This window comes from Electrophorus electricus, chromosome 3, assembly GCF_013358815.1.
Source record: "Electrophorus electricus isolate fEleEle1 chromosome 3, fEleEle1.pri, whole genome shotgun sequence".
NCBI classification, from domain to species: domain Eukaryota; kingdom Metazoa; phylum Chordata; class Actinopteri; order Gymnotiformes; family Gymnotidae; genus Electrophorus; species Electrophorus electricus.
This window is the reverse complement of record NC_049537.1, coordinates 24,058,007-24,072,500: the sequence shown is the minus strand read 5'-3', so window position 1 is coordinate 24,072,500 and position 14,494 is coordinate 24,058,007. Positions and strand designations below refer to the sequence as shown.

The following is a 14,494-nucleotide window of genomic DNA, read 5'->3' as shown; positions in this document are numbered from 1 at the left end:
AATGAGAAATTTGTTAATGGTGGTGTTTTTGTTTGTTGTTGTTTTTTTGGGGGGGGGGTAATTAAACACCTTTTTTTTATAGTTTCTTTCATCTTATAGTTAATTTCTGGTTAGCACAGCTAAGCTATCTAAAAAAATTAGCATAGCTAGCAAAACTATTTGGGATATATACTTGGGATATATGGCATTTCCGGGGACCCTAATCAAAGTAATTTTTTTTTTTTAGAGCAAAATACAAGATTTCCCAACCTTGTGCAATCTTTCTATATTCATACTGCAGTCAGAATGAAACCATCCTAATTTCCGCTGTGATATGAGGGTTTCCTGGTTCTGTTCATCCATCTAGCGTGTTAAGGTATCACTTGAAAGAAATAACGTATTTATGTAGGTAAAATAATGAACAGTACATTTGTATTTGTTCTGTTTATCTTATGTTTATCCATCTATTTAAAATTTTATAAACGGTAACTGATAGGTGAAAACAGGTGATCTTTCTCGTGTCACTGTCTGTACAGAGACATTGTCTGTCTGTTCTCTGTACAGTATAATCTGCTTTAGACACCATTAAATATCTAACATATTAAAAAGTTCCTCCATTTTATTGTTTATTGTCCTGCATATGTTGTTTGAATAGTTTATTGCATAATTGTTCTCTTTAAAGCTCTTTGTTTTGATTCAACTGGACACATGAACTTTTAAGATTTTTAATGTTGTTTAATGGAGAATATTTTTCCATACATAGAAGAACATGACCGAGTGAAAATGAGAACAGAGCAGTAGAGAAAGGAGGAGAGGGAAAGACCGAGAGCATGAACAAAATCCAGGCCTCACCTTGTAGAACAGCCATGGGTTGCCCCAAGGAGCTGCCCTTGGGCAGGGCGAGTGGCCCCCAAGGAGCGGCCCTCGGGTGGAGGGGTGTAATGGGTTATTTTCAGTAGCTACAATTTACAGAGGTCCCCTAAATGCTTCAAATGTTGGTAGATGCTAGCTAGAAATGAAATGTTTGTTGGTTATTCCTTAAGATGGACTTGCTAAGATCTCTTCACTGGTTATAACTCATGTAGCTAGCTTATGTGTAGCTTGCAGTTGACAGAAGCGGGAAAGGACGTCAGTTGTGATGGGTTTTGTTGTGGAGTGATGGGGAAAAATGTGCACTGTTTTCAAGGAAACTAAGTAATCAAGTTTTTTCATTCTGGGTTAACCAAAAAATTCAATTTTTTGTTAGTATGTGTCATTGGAAGGGTTTAATGCTTTTTGTTTGTCTATTTGTTTGGAGATGTTTTTATTTTAGTTTTTTTTTTTTTTAGTATTTAAAGTTTTAATTTGTTTTAGTTTTACTCATATTTGAGATAAATAGTACAGATGGCATTGCGTGTACAGACGCAATTACGTGTATAGATGACATTGCGTGTACAGACTGACTGGAGAATCTGGAGAAGAATGTAAAGCTGAATTGGCTGGAGGTCCTCCCAGGACCAGATCAAAGCCTCTCCCAGATGGATTTATGCATCTGTCAGCAAGGTTCAAGCGTGGGAGTGTACTGCTGGATCTGAAGGATGTGAAGCAGTACTCCCAGCAGTACTCCCAGCAGTACTCCCAGCAGTACTCCCAGCAGTACTCAGCCAAGCTCTGGGTCAGACTGTTGGCGAATCTGGATGCTTTTCTTGGCTCTTTTGCCTCTTTCATCAGCAGACACACCTTATGGGGTGGTTCGTTGTTAGTTCCCTAACTTCACTTGGGGTGTGTCAGTTGTTTGGGCTTCATGCTGACCCAAAATAACCCTAAGTGTGTTGCGTTTGGGTCTTCTGCTCTTCTGGTTTTCACTTTTATGGCCCCCACTCGCAGGGCGGGACTCTAACGTCTTGGCTGTGCCGTGAGAGCCTGGTGCTGGAGCTAGGGCCCGCTCTTGGAGCCTGCACCCCAGCCCGGCCCATGCTGAGGCAGTTGGCATACCCTCAATGGGCCTTTCATTAGTGGTACTAGAACTCTTCACATCCAGAGCATGCTGTGCCTGCCAGCCTGCAGTGTTCCTGGTCCACACAAATATGCGCACACACTTGTGTTTTTACAGTTTTTATACTGCCAAGATGTGGAGTCATTTATGTTGCATGTGTATTATTTCATAAGCATTCTCAAAGATTAATCCCAGCCCTCACCTTAACAATTGCTGTCAATTTGTCTACTTGTTCATGTAAAACTGTGTGGACATTTATCACACCCATATGAGCTTGTTGGATATTGTATTCTAAAACCATGGGTATTAAAATGGAGATGACCCCACCCTGTTAGCAGCTAGAACAGCCTTCACTCTTCTGGGAAGGCTTTCTACAAGACTTTGGAGGGTGTCTGTGAAAATGTGTGCTTATTCAGTCAAAAGAGCATTTGTGAGGTCAGGTGCTAATGTTGAGCAAGAAGGCCTGGCTTGTTCCAGTTCATCCCAAAGGTGTTCAGAGGGGTTCAGGTCTGCTGTTAACCATTTAAATGCTTTCAATTCACAATAATAACACCCTTAACCAGAAGAAATGTAGCAGAGTAGAACCTTCACAAATGGAATTCTGTCACTGGAAGTTTTTCAGGAAGAGTATATCATGTTTCTTCGTCAGTGCTCAGTTAATGTAAGGGCAAGATCAGGAGAAAGTTTGGTGATGGTATTTCCACTGCTGTCAGCCAGTTTACTTATTCACAAATAATGTGATGTCATGCTTGCAGCATTCTTGGGGATGTCATGCACGCAGTGCTCTCAGGTGATGTTATGCATGCAGTGTCCTGTGTCAGGCCTGAATGCCTTGTGCTGTGTGCTGATCTGGGCTGAGCTTGGTTCTAATAAGACACTGTAGCAGCACTGCCCAGAACATGTTGATACAAGATGTATACGCCAAGCCTAATGCTACATGACGTAGTGCCACATTATCTTATGCCAGGGAGGCTAACAAGACCTTCCCTTCACAAATATGTAAGGAAATGGTAATCTAGCTATGGATGGCCGACTAATGCATATCTAGGGTTATTTATTTTTAAGAAAACTTTGTATTGTAATCCAAACCAGACTGCAGTTCACATTTGTTGATGGTGTTTAACAGGTTCTTACTAGCTAACCCTTGGTGCGCTGAGGCTCAGGCATGGTGCGCACCTCCATACCTCTTCGGTGTATGTGCATTAGTGATCTCAGCCACCACCCTTAACAGCTAGATGTCCTAGTTTACATCAAATACAAACAGAACAAATCCAAGTCTAAAATTCTTGTAATGCGAGTTGGTGCAGTCGAGATATGGGTTATGCAAGAGCTCCAAAAGCAAAAGGCTTTCACAACTTGCCACTAGAGGTTGATCTCTCTGTGAACCTGCATCATCAGGACAACATTTCTCTCTGGAGTGCTAAACAGACAACACTGTTTAGCTTGAGATCCTCCCTGCCTTCTCAGTACATGAGCATGATTACAGGTGCATTAAATGGTGCATTTTTAGCTATTTGATAGTGCTCATATCTGTGTTCAGTTCATCGCATGCAGAAGTGACATGCCAGTTTGAACATGCCAGAAATGAGCAGAACCAGGAGCAACTTAAGATGCTTTTATTGCAGTTGAACAGGCTGACAGGAGGGGAAAAAGACTTCAGTTGTAATGGGTTTTGTTGGGGAGTGATGGGAAAAATGCACTGTTTTCAAGGAAATTAAGTAAGCAAGTTTTTTTTTTATTCTGGGATAACCAAAAAAAAAAATTACATTTGTTGTTGGTATGTGTCATTGCAAGGGTTTAATGCTTTTTGTTTGTCTATTTGTTTGGGGGTGTTTTTATTTATTTTTTTGTATTTAAAGTTTTAATTTGTTTTTAGCTTTACTCATATTTGTGGTAAATAGTTTGTGGGTTTTTTTGTTGTTTTTTGGGCTGGTTTTTTTTTTTGCTGATGTGTGCAGCTGGGTGTGTTTATGTAATGACTTACCTGTGGTACAGATGACAGAATGGAGATTTGGAATTAATCTGGATAGATTCAAAACAGATTTTATGTGGACCTTTTTAATATGAATAGTAATGTAATAATTTAATAATTTCACTCATATTTGTGTACTTAAAACATAAAACGTGCCTCTTAGCACAGCTCTCTGACTCGACTTTATTTCTCTCTCTACCAGTCTCAGGTATATTGAGCCATGGTGTAGCTGAGGCTCAGTGCCTGCCCTCTGTGGAGCTGCAGGCAGGCCTGTGTGTGCCTGCACTCACTCTGCGCAGTGTTACTGCTGCACTTGGTGGTTGCAGAATAAGGGAGATGAGTGGTGGAGCTTTCATGCCTGCGAGTTCCCCTCATGTCCTCTCAGCCTCCGCGAGACCGAACCTAGTGCCAAGCCTGAGCAGTGACATATTACCACAGTATGAGAGTTTATTGCGTGGGAGTCATGGTAACATGCTGCTTTCTGCCGTCCCGCCAAGGCCCCACAGCTGTGGGAGCCAGGTCTGGGCGGAGCGGGTAATTAGCAGGACACTGAAAAGCAGAGTGTCGGTGTTGGCACAGCGCAAGTCAGCATTGCAAAAAGCTGGTGCACCACGTTATCCCTATGAATGGACCGATACCATATGAAAACTGTGAGTTCAACAGTATCGCTTTTCGATTTATGAATATGTAATACTTAGTTGTTCAACCCACTGCTTTTGTGGATGAAGATAACTGTTCTTAAGGAGTTTGTTAAGCTCACAGTGGATTGTTAAGAAAAGCAGAGACATGCACTGAGACGCTTTTGTTATTTGACTGGACCTGTGAACTTTTCTGGCACAGAGAGAAATGAGTAGGAACAGCTCCCTAAATCCCTGTGGCTGTGGCAGGAAATATAATAATGCATCATAATTGGTAAAGGCTTTAATTTCCAGGTACCTACATCAACTGGACAAATTGTACATTAGTATTTGTGAAGGTAGAGCTTCAAATTTGTCATTTTAGTCATTTGTCATTTTCAAGCCTCCAAGACATGACAAAACAAAACTATTTGACAGAATTTTGTGGATTACATATTCCAGATGCCTTATTGCATAATCATATACCATAGTCAGGAAGAGCTTGTTCATCATGTAACTGACACTGCCTGGTATGAACGGGTGAGGTCTGCAGGGAGAGAATGTGAGTGCTCCCTATCTCTGTGTGCTTCAGATCCATGGACCCAGGAGCCATGAGCACATCCCCCAGGGATCCGCCCACCCCACTGGCCTGCAAGCTCTGCCTGGGACAGTTCCCACCGGAGCACATGAGCACCGTCTCCCAGTGCCAGTGCATCTTCTGTGGCGAGGTGAGGAGCTCTGCATTGGCGTCCAACAAGTGACTCTGAATTTGTATGACAAATAGGGTTAAGCTTAAAGTCAAGCATATGATCACCATCCCAGTGAGTGGACCTCTAGTCTGGATACAGAACCTGACAGAAAAGAATGTTAGTCGATTTATGATATTATTCCATTCCATTCCATTTCAGACAATTTCTATAGGTCCATTGGTCTTGAAATGTTTCCCCAATGTAAAGAGCACACAATGTCAAATGTTGTAAACAAAAAAAGGCAAAAATGGAGTTACAGGATTTTCTTAAAACTGCTATAATATGTAGATTTGAAACCATGCTGACATAATGAAGAACACCTGTTCCATGACATCCGAGTGGGACTCCAATTAACAACCTTCCGAATTCTTAAAGAACCACTGCCCTCCACCGTCTTCCCACTTAAATGATTCACCTATGTCGATGCTAATCCACTATTAACAGGTGCCTCAGCATCACAAGCTCATAGGCATAACCAGCTCTCCTTCACAGTGTTTAAAGCGCTACATCGAGCTGCTGATCACAGACGGCCTGCAAACGGTGATCACCTGCCCAGACTCCGCTTGTCTAAAACACGGAGAACTGCAGGACAGCGAGGTAAAGCAAACACCTGTATGCTGTCAGACTCTCCACTGTATTAAAAGTATAAAAGCAAAAGTTTACTTAGTGTGTGTGCATCAGTATCCACTTTATTAGCAACACCACTTTATTAGAAGAAGCTTTCAGATATTCTTTGTCTGTTTTCACTGAAATGTCATTCTGCCAGTTTGCTGTGTGGTTGCTGGCTTACTTCTCTAGTCTCCAGGCAGCCTATCTGTTGTCATTCACAGTCTCTAGTACCTGTCGAATAGCCCTACATCATTCGGCAGTTCCTGACTGTTGTTGGGGGAAATCTATTCTTGGTTGACGGACCACTAGTAACCTAGCACTGTCACATGTATAAAAAACCCAGCAACACTGCTGTGCCTGTTCAGCATGTACCAGCTCAACACTCAAGGCCATGCGTTTTAATGCTGGGTTGAGACTGGTCTGCCACTGGGCCCGGAACATGAGCAGTGATGAACATGCCAGAACCACTGATAAAATTCTGGCTACAATGATTAATTCTACATACACAATAAAATAGCAGTTAAAAGTTAATAGCACATTCCATTATTAACAAGGATATTTGTAATTATTCAAATAATTATTTATTAAATTATACCCCCCCCCCCCCCATCTCTCTCTCTCTCTCTCTCGCTCTCGCTCTCGCTTTCTCTGTCTGCTGAAGATTGAATCTATAGTGAGTGCAGATGTCATGCAGCGGTACAGAAGGCTGCAGTTTGAGCGAGGTGACTTCCCCTGTGACTGGAATCATTTACAGAAATGCAGGTTGCTGTTGTAGATTCCTCCACATGCTTTATCTGAGCTTCGTAACTTAGTTGCACCCCTGCGGGGTAGAGGAACGCAGGCCTGAAACAAGCTTGCTGTAATTGCTTACACATCTGGGTTTTCTTTTTCCATGTATCACCCTGCTGGAAATTCTGACTATTTCAGTGCAGTTCTTTTTTTTTTCTGAAATCTGCTTGAATTTGTATTTAATACTTAGGGAAAAGACATACATTATAATAACAGGATACTCTGTAGAGCTCCTTGATGACTTTCTGCAAAAAACCTCACCTATATTCAAATGGAATATGACTATAAAAGGAGAGAATGTGAACCCACTGGGTTCATTGTTTTGGTATCGACCGTGAAGTTTAGTTAAAACAAACGCTCCTCCCTCTCAAAAACAAACCTTTTTGGACTCTGTAGACAAGATGTAAATAATTGTAGTTGCCATCTAGTACAGCTGGCTGGGGATCCATAATGTTTGTGATGGATGCCAACACTTATCACTGCTCATCATGCAGAGGTGCTGCTGGACCCCTGCCGGACCTGGTGCCCGTCCTCCTCGTGCCAGGCCGTGTGCCAGCTGAAGGCAACAGAGGCCTCCACGGCCCAGCTGGTGCAGTGCCCCGACTGCAGCCTGCGCTTCTGCTCGGCATGCCAGGCTGACTGGCACGGCGGGGAGGTGTGCCAGGAGAGCCTGCCTGTTATGACCTTCGAGTCTGAGGATAACGGGTAAATACGCCAGAGGGTGCTTCATGCTAGTAAATACAGGTGAACACTCCAGAGCAGCGCTCTTCATGCAGTAAATACAGATACAAACTCGAGAGCAGCGCACGTCTTGCTAGAAACTACAGGAAATTGCTCCAGAGCAGAGCACGTTAGGCCTGTAAATTCAAGAACAGTGTACTGATCAGGTAAACATGTTATGAACTGTGCACTGTATGCAGTAAATACAGATAAATGCTCCAGAGCAGTGCACTTCGTGTTTGCAAATACAGGTAAACGTTAAGTGCATGAGACCATTAACTGAGAAAAGCTCAACTCTGTACCAATTAGCTAATTAGCTACACAGAGATATAATAATGTAACAGAACTAGGGTTTATTGTTTTGGGGGATTTTTTTAAAATGTGGGTGTCATATGTTGTGCATTGTTAATCTGTTTGCGTTTCGGTTTCATTTTACATATTCACATGTGCAGTCTTGTGTGTGACTCTTGTGACAACTATGTAAATATCTGGTTCAGGGAAGCTGTCTCTGTACTTGTGAGTCTAAGAACTGCCTTTGTTTTCAGAGAGGACTCTGAAACTGAGTTTTGAGACTCTTCTGAATGGCTGTTCTGTCTTACTACTACTGTCCACACACTCTCCCTCTGTCTTTCTGTATTCTTTCCCTCACTCTAGTTCCATGGGTAGCCACGAGGAGGACGAGGCTCTGATCAAGCGTTGTCCGAAGTGTAAAGTGTACATTGAGAGAGATGAGGGCTGTGCTCAGATGATGTGTACGAACTGCAAGCATGCCTTCTGCTGGTACTGCCTGGAGTCACTGGATGTGAGTCACTGACTACCACGCATGTTGAACAGGGCTCTCTTTATCTCTTACTGCAAACAGAAACCAATCAGCCACAACACTAAAACTGCTGACCGGTGAAGGGAATAACATTGATTATCTTGTTACAATAGAACGTTGACAATGGGTGGGACATTTTTAGGCAGCAAGTGAACAGTCAGTCCTTGAAGTTGAAGTGTGAGAAGCAGGAAAAATGGGCAAGTGTAAGGATCTGAGTGACTTTGACAAGGGCCAAATTGTGATGGCTGGATGACTGAGGTCAGAGCATCTCCAGAATGGCAGGTTTGTGGAATGTTCCCGGTATGCTGTATTTAGTACCTACCAAAAGTGTTCCAAGGAAGGACAGTGTATGTGGAGCAAAGGCTAGCTGTCTGGTCTCATCTCACACACAAATTATTATAGCAAGAATTGCTGAAAAAGCTGACTATGATAGAAAGGTGTCGGAACAGACAACATTCTGTCGTAGCCGCAGACCAGCTAGTGTTCCCATGCTGATCCATGTCCACTGCCAAAAGCACCTACAATGGGACCGTGAACATCTGAACTGGACCATGGAGTAAAGGAGGAAGGTAACCTGGTCTGGTGAATCACGTTTTCTTTTACATCATCAGGACAGCTGGGTGCATGTGGGTCTCTGACCTGGAGAAGAGCTGACACTAGGATGCACTTTGAAAAGAAGGCAAGCCAGTGGAAGCCGTGTGATATTCTGGGCAACGATCTGCTAGGAAACCTTGTGTCCTGTCAATCATGGCATCGGCATTCCTTAATGGCAGTGTCCTCTTTCGACAGGCCCTGCCGCACTGCAAATATTCTTCAGGAACAGTGTGAGGAATATGACAAAGAGTTTGTGTTGACTAGACCTCCAACTTCCCCAGATTTTAATCCGAGTATCTGTGTGGTGTCATGGAAAAACGAGTCCAATCCATGGATGCCTCATCCATGGAACTTCAGGGATTTAAAGGATCTGCTGCTGACACCTTGGTGCCAAATACCACAGGACATCTTCAGTGGTCCTGTAGAGTCCATGCCTCGATGGGTCAGAGTTGTTTTGATGACAGGAAGAAGGCATGCATAATATTAGGCAGGAAGTTTTAATGTTATGGCTGATCAATATATATGTGTAGTCACTGTCAGCTGTGTGATGGCCACTGTGTATTTAAAAATTCTATTAATACTCTTCATCCACTCTCCCAGGATGACTTCTTACTGACGCACTACGACAAAGGACCATGTCGGAAAAAACTGGGTCATTCCAGAGTATCTGTCATCTGGCATCGGACACAGGTATGGAGGGTACGTGGGTATGAAGGGCGCAATTGTTACCTTTACAGACTATTTTGGTTATAAACACTACAAGATAATATTATTTAATAGGGTAAATGTAGCTTGCTTCATGTAGAGGACAAACCCCAGGGATCAGTATCAAAGAGTGTTAACACAGGGGATTTAGTCAGATAAACCCCTTCACCTGGCCTTCTACATCACCCGTCCTGGTGTGTGTACAGGTGTGCACCCAGGTGTGTTTGCATGCATGTCTAAGTATGTGTGCTGGCTGTTCCTGCAGATGTTAAGTGATGAGTGCTATCTCCTAAACCCTGTGAAGTGTGTTAAAAACACTGCTGCCCTGGCAGTTGACCCTGAATGAATGAACCTCTTGTCCCATATGCAATAGTTCATTCCATTTTAGCAGAATTAAGATTTGTTCCATTTGACCTAAATCCACTCTTGATCATGTTTTCAAGTCAAGCCCATGATTACTGACACACCTTATGAAAACTCGCCAAAAAAATGCAGAAATAGGCTGAGAGTATTGGCCTGAACTCCTTAATTATCAAGCCATCAACACCCCCTAGTGGCAGTGAATGTCAACTGTCAATGTTTCCTACTGCTCACACGTGTGTAACACTGTGCACTGTCTCTGGGTTTAGGTGGTGGGTATATTTGCTGGTTTCGGCCTGCTGCTGCTGGTTGCCTCCCCGTTCCTGCTTCTCGCCATGCCCTTCATCTTATGCTGCAAATGCAACTGCCGCCGCCAGGACGACAACCTCTGAGCTACGTAGGGCTCCCACCCCCTGCAAAAACTCCCAACTCCCTGCACGGAGTCTCTGGAGTCCTCCTCTTCCACTGCTGTCGGGTCCCACACTCTTCCTCTCTCACAAACCTGCCCTGTTTGCGGGACTCTTTGTGGGACCCTTTGGAGCGTATGCAGAGGTGAGGAATGTTCCACAGCCATCGGCTCTGAGAGGAGCCGGGGTACTGGGATGTCTGCCATCCGGAGGAAGGATTGGAATGTGAGGAGGAATCCCATTCTGAAGACCAGTTGGACAGCGCACTGGTTCTGGAGATGTCCGCTATTCCTCTCATCCTCCCAAAGCTCCTCCTGGCTTACTTTATTGCTTAAGCTTATTTGGTTTGATTTTCAAGTATGAAAAAATGCAGAACTAGTCATAGGCTGACTGTATTAATAGCTGTAATTCCGTGTGTATTCTGTGTGTCTCCTAGCAAGCTAATCGACTCTAATACATTCTTCTGATTTTTCCAATTTATAAACATTGAATTTTGTCTTTATGTTCTTGTAGCAGCAGCTGCCTTTGTGACCTCGGTATCATCTTCCACTTGTTCTGTTAGTTTCTTGGTGCTTTACTCTTGCTGTATGTGGTGCCCTGTTCCAGCTGGGAGACGAATGTGGCTAAACAATTTCTAATTTCACTGCAAAAACCTGTGCTCGTGAGTCATATCTAACTCATATTTGTATTACTACTCCTCACAGAATCTCTTGTCTCACACAGAATTCACTGTTACTACTGTACCTAATTCATGTGGTAAATAGTAAAATGTTTAGGTGTATTTTTGTTCTCTTTCTCCCTCTCTTCCTCCTTTTTGGTTATCGTATTTTGTTTCTTGCTGAATACCCACGTGTCAACTCCCTTCCCTGATGTGCCGGAGCCTCTGAGGAATCAGCTGTGCAGTCTGTTGCTCTACATGTTTTGAGGGGGACTTGCAAACAACGAATGTTGTGCAAGTGCAATAATACAACGCTAATAGTTTAGTAAGATTCCTTTAGTCTGAAATGGTTGTAACCTGTTTTCGGGGCAGGGGTTCAGTTGGGGTGAGAATTTTTGTATAAGATTTGCTATTTTTGGCTATATTTTAAGGAGATTCACATTTCTGTGGTTTATAAATATAACCACGGTGTTGAAATGCAGAAGTGTGGTCTTTTTCCTTACATAATGAAATGCGTATTTTAAGGGCTACATGTTGTCAGCAAAGTGATTGAAGTTGTGCAGTTATTTACATGTTCATATATAACTTAGACATGGTTGGTCTTCATGTGGATATGGTCCAGACTGTAGCTGAAAATAGCAGGCTTCAGGGACATACAAATCTGACAATATAGGACAGACCACATGTCTATCTGATTACATCAGGAAAACTACATATGAAATTAGAATTTTACACATTTTACTAGAGCTAAAGGCCACAGAGGGTGCACAGAGCCATTCAGACATAGAACTGTACTTTCTAATTCAAAGACGTCCTTTTCTTCAGTTATTCGTGGTGTGTACTGTGTTGCACAGCTGAGAAGGGAGAGACGCTCTCGGCTCTGCCAGCTCGTCGGGCGTGCAGTGAGAGTCTCATCAGTGCTCTCGTGGGGAGCGCGGGGCTCTGGGTACGATGCGGCAGCAGCTGCTTGCAGCGTGGCCGTCTGCGGCCAGCCGGGCAGAGGGCCCCTCGCGGGGCCTGCGGGCATCTGCCTGGCCCCGCACCGCTTCACCCCCCGCATCACAAATTCATGCGCTGCTCCACCCGCACCATCTGTGTCGGTGCTGAGCAGAAGCCTCCCCCCCCCCCCCGGTCACACGCAGGAGAGGCTGGAGCAGGCTGGGTTGGGCTACACCACGCGCCACTGAGCTCCCCCACCTGGGACGGGGATGGAGCCCTCAGTCATGCCTCTTTCAGGGTGTTGGCCAAAGAGGAGAGCATGTTACCTGCAGGAAACTCAGACCAGAAAGGTCACTGCCTATGAACTTAAAATTTCTCAGTAAACATTAAAACTTGCTCATTTTTTTTCCCAAGTATGAGGCATGAAAGACATTTAGTTCCTAACACCACCTCGTTGCACAGAACACAATCACTAGATTTTTCATCAAGTTTAAGGTTGAAGTTTAATTTTTTTTTTTTTTTTCATTTCTGCTTACCCTTTGATCCACTGGAATGAGATGCCATTTCTTCTAGTCCATGGTGCAATGCAACAGCACAGCAGCAAAGAACTCAAGACTACAGAAGTGGGACATGACAACACAACCATGCCAGTGGAGATGAAACAGGAAATACAATGAACACAGTACAGTAAGCATCATACAGGCCAGGACACGATGGCCACACTGGCATAATAATGTACGTTTAGTTATGTGCTCTTCATCTAAGGAAGTCTGTAAACTGTGAAAACTTGTTTATTAAAACAGGCGAAGGGTGGGGGACATACTGGATATTACCTCTACCAACCAACAAGATCACAAGGTCATTCTTGGGTTTAAAGTACAGGTGTGCTGTGGTGTGCAAAGAAAGGCATTTATGGTGTGCAATGGGATGAGTCTTGATGGTCCTGGTGGTAATGGAAAGACTCCTGATTGGTCCAGGTGTGTGTTTTGATGGCGGGAGGGTATTCAGCAGGCTGACCTGCTGGGGCAGAAGCTGCAGCGATGCCCAGTTCTGGTGCCCCCGTGCACAGAGAGCTGGTTGCCCACACCCAGGTTAAGATAACGCTTTGCCTAAAAATAATTGCCAAGGGTGCTATGGTCCCTACAATTTAGGCCAAGATTAAGCTTAATCTGTGTCCAGGAGACTGGCCCATAGAGTTCTGGCTAGAGATTACTTGCACTTCCTTCATGTAACCACCAGAGGGCAAGCTTTCTAAAGCAACGCCTAAAGTGCACTGTATGGCCCCAGAACTTGGGAGGGCTGGTCCTGGAGACTTCACATGCATGTGCTGACAGAAGAAAGGAAGAGTTACACAAGCCACAAGCTGTGTCAGGTCACCTACTCATCCCTGCGCACTCTCTCTCTTTCTCTCTCTCTCTCTCTCTCTCTCTCTCTCTCTCTCTCTCTCTCTCTCTCTCTGTCTCTCCCTCCAGGTCCAGGTGCCCCTCCTCTGGCTGTGCAGGCCGGTTGTGGCCCAGCGGCTCGCTGGCAGGTGTTGATGGTGCTGTCGGCCGAGGCCGGGGGAGCTCGGCTGGCCCTCGCCTGCCGCGCCAGCCTGCCTGGGCTGCCCCACTGGCAGCTGGCACCGCGCTGCGGGCACTTCTCCCAACTATAATTACCAGCTCCAGCTCCAGATGGAGACAAGCAGACGCACTGCTCCCAGCATCCTCAGCGGCCTCCACCCGCCTCCATGTCCCAGCCCAACACGCACTCCAAAGCATTAACCAGCTTTTTAAGGATCCACTGGCAGGGGTCAGTTACACACCTTTTATCTCACTACCCACCACATAGGATACAATCAGCACAAGTGGACATTGCGCAAACTTTGTGATCTTTTCATCCAACAAGTCAGATATGTCTGTTTGCTTTAATTGTTCATCAAGTTGTTTTATACATATGCAGATTTACATTGTTTTCATCATTGTCCACAAAAATATAACTGGGATGTTCTGTATACAAAATTTGAAAAGATGCCTCTTATGTACAGCCAACAGTACAAACATTTTATGATTTCACAATAAATGCAAGCTGGATCTTTGTACAGGCATCCAAAGTTCCCAACATCTGTGCTTTTCTCTACAAATCCACCTGAAAAAGACAGTGGATGATGGATTTGGGTGTGCATGGGTGTCATCTGTATGTGTTTGTGCGCACATTTGTGTGTGTGTGTGTGTGTGTTTAAAGTATTGCTCAGGCTAGCGGGAGTTGGTCCCAACCACCCTCTGAATCACACACGGCGCTGCAGTAACAGATGGGGGCTCCACGGAGACTCGAGGAGGAAAGTGCCCCACATATCACACACTGTCTGCTCCACATCCAAACTGCTCAACACAGAAAGTCTCTCCACATGCATCTGTAGTTCTCAAGTACCAGTACCATGCACATTTATAGGGGCACAAACTGCCATGAACCCATGGAGGCTGGATTATTGCACAAACACAACAGATCGATTTGAATTCGGAATGTTTTGAGAACAATTTTTGTTTCTTTTTTTTTTAAAGAATGCAGCCATCCTGGTGGCAGTCTTTTGCAATCTTAAATGCACAAATGACACCAGCTGTT

General features: G+C 44.3%; 1 protein-coding gene across 8 annotated transcripts in view; it reads left to right on the top strand.

Annotated features, from left to right (window-relative positions):
• The window catches only part of rnf144ab (ring finger protein 144ab), an 18,611-nt gene extending 5,137 nt beyond the window's left edge, over positions 1-13,474 (top strand). For 4 of the 8 annotated variants that reach the window (XM_026998994.2, XM_026998995.2, XM_026998997.2 and 1 more), the window contains 8 exons: positions 5,136-5,271; positions 5,785-5,889; positions 6,563-6,623; positions 7,185-7,395; positions 8,065-8,212; positions 9,425-9,514; positions 10,159-12,580; positions 13,366-13,474. In XM_026998994.2, coding sequence (XP_026854795.2) covers positions 5,140-5,271; positions 5,785-5,889; positions 6,563-6,623; positions 7,185-7,395; positions 8,065-8,212; positions 9,425-9,514; positions 10,159-10,281 — 870 coding nt within the window. In that variant the 5' untranslated portion in view covers positions 5,136-5,139 and the 3' untranslated portion in view covers positions 10,282-12,580; positions 13,366-13,474. Of the gene's footprint in view, positions 1-4,128; positions 4,577-5,135; positions 5,272-5,784; positions 5,890-6,562; positions 6,624-7,184; positions 7,396-8,064; positions 8,213-9,424; positions 9,515-10,158; positions 12,581-13,365 lie in introns of all 8 variants that reach the window. The other 4 variants (XM_026998999.2, XM_026998996.2, XM_026999000.2 and 1 more) reach the window with 2 other exon arrangements.
• Positions 13,475-14,494: the final 1,020 nt, after the last annotated feature.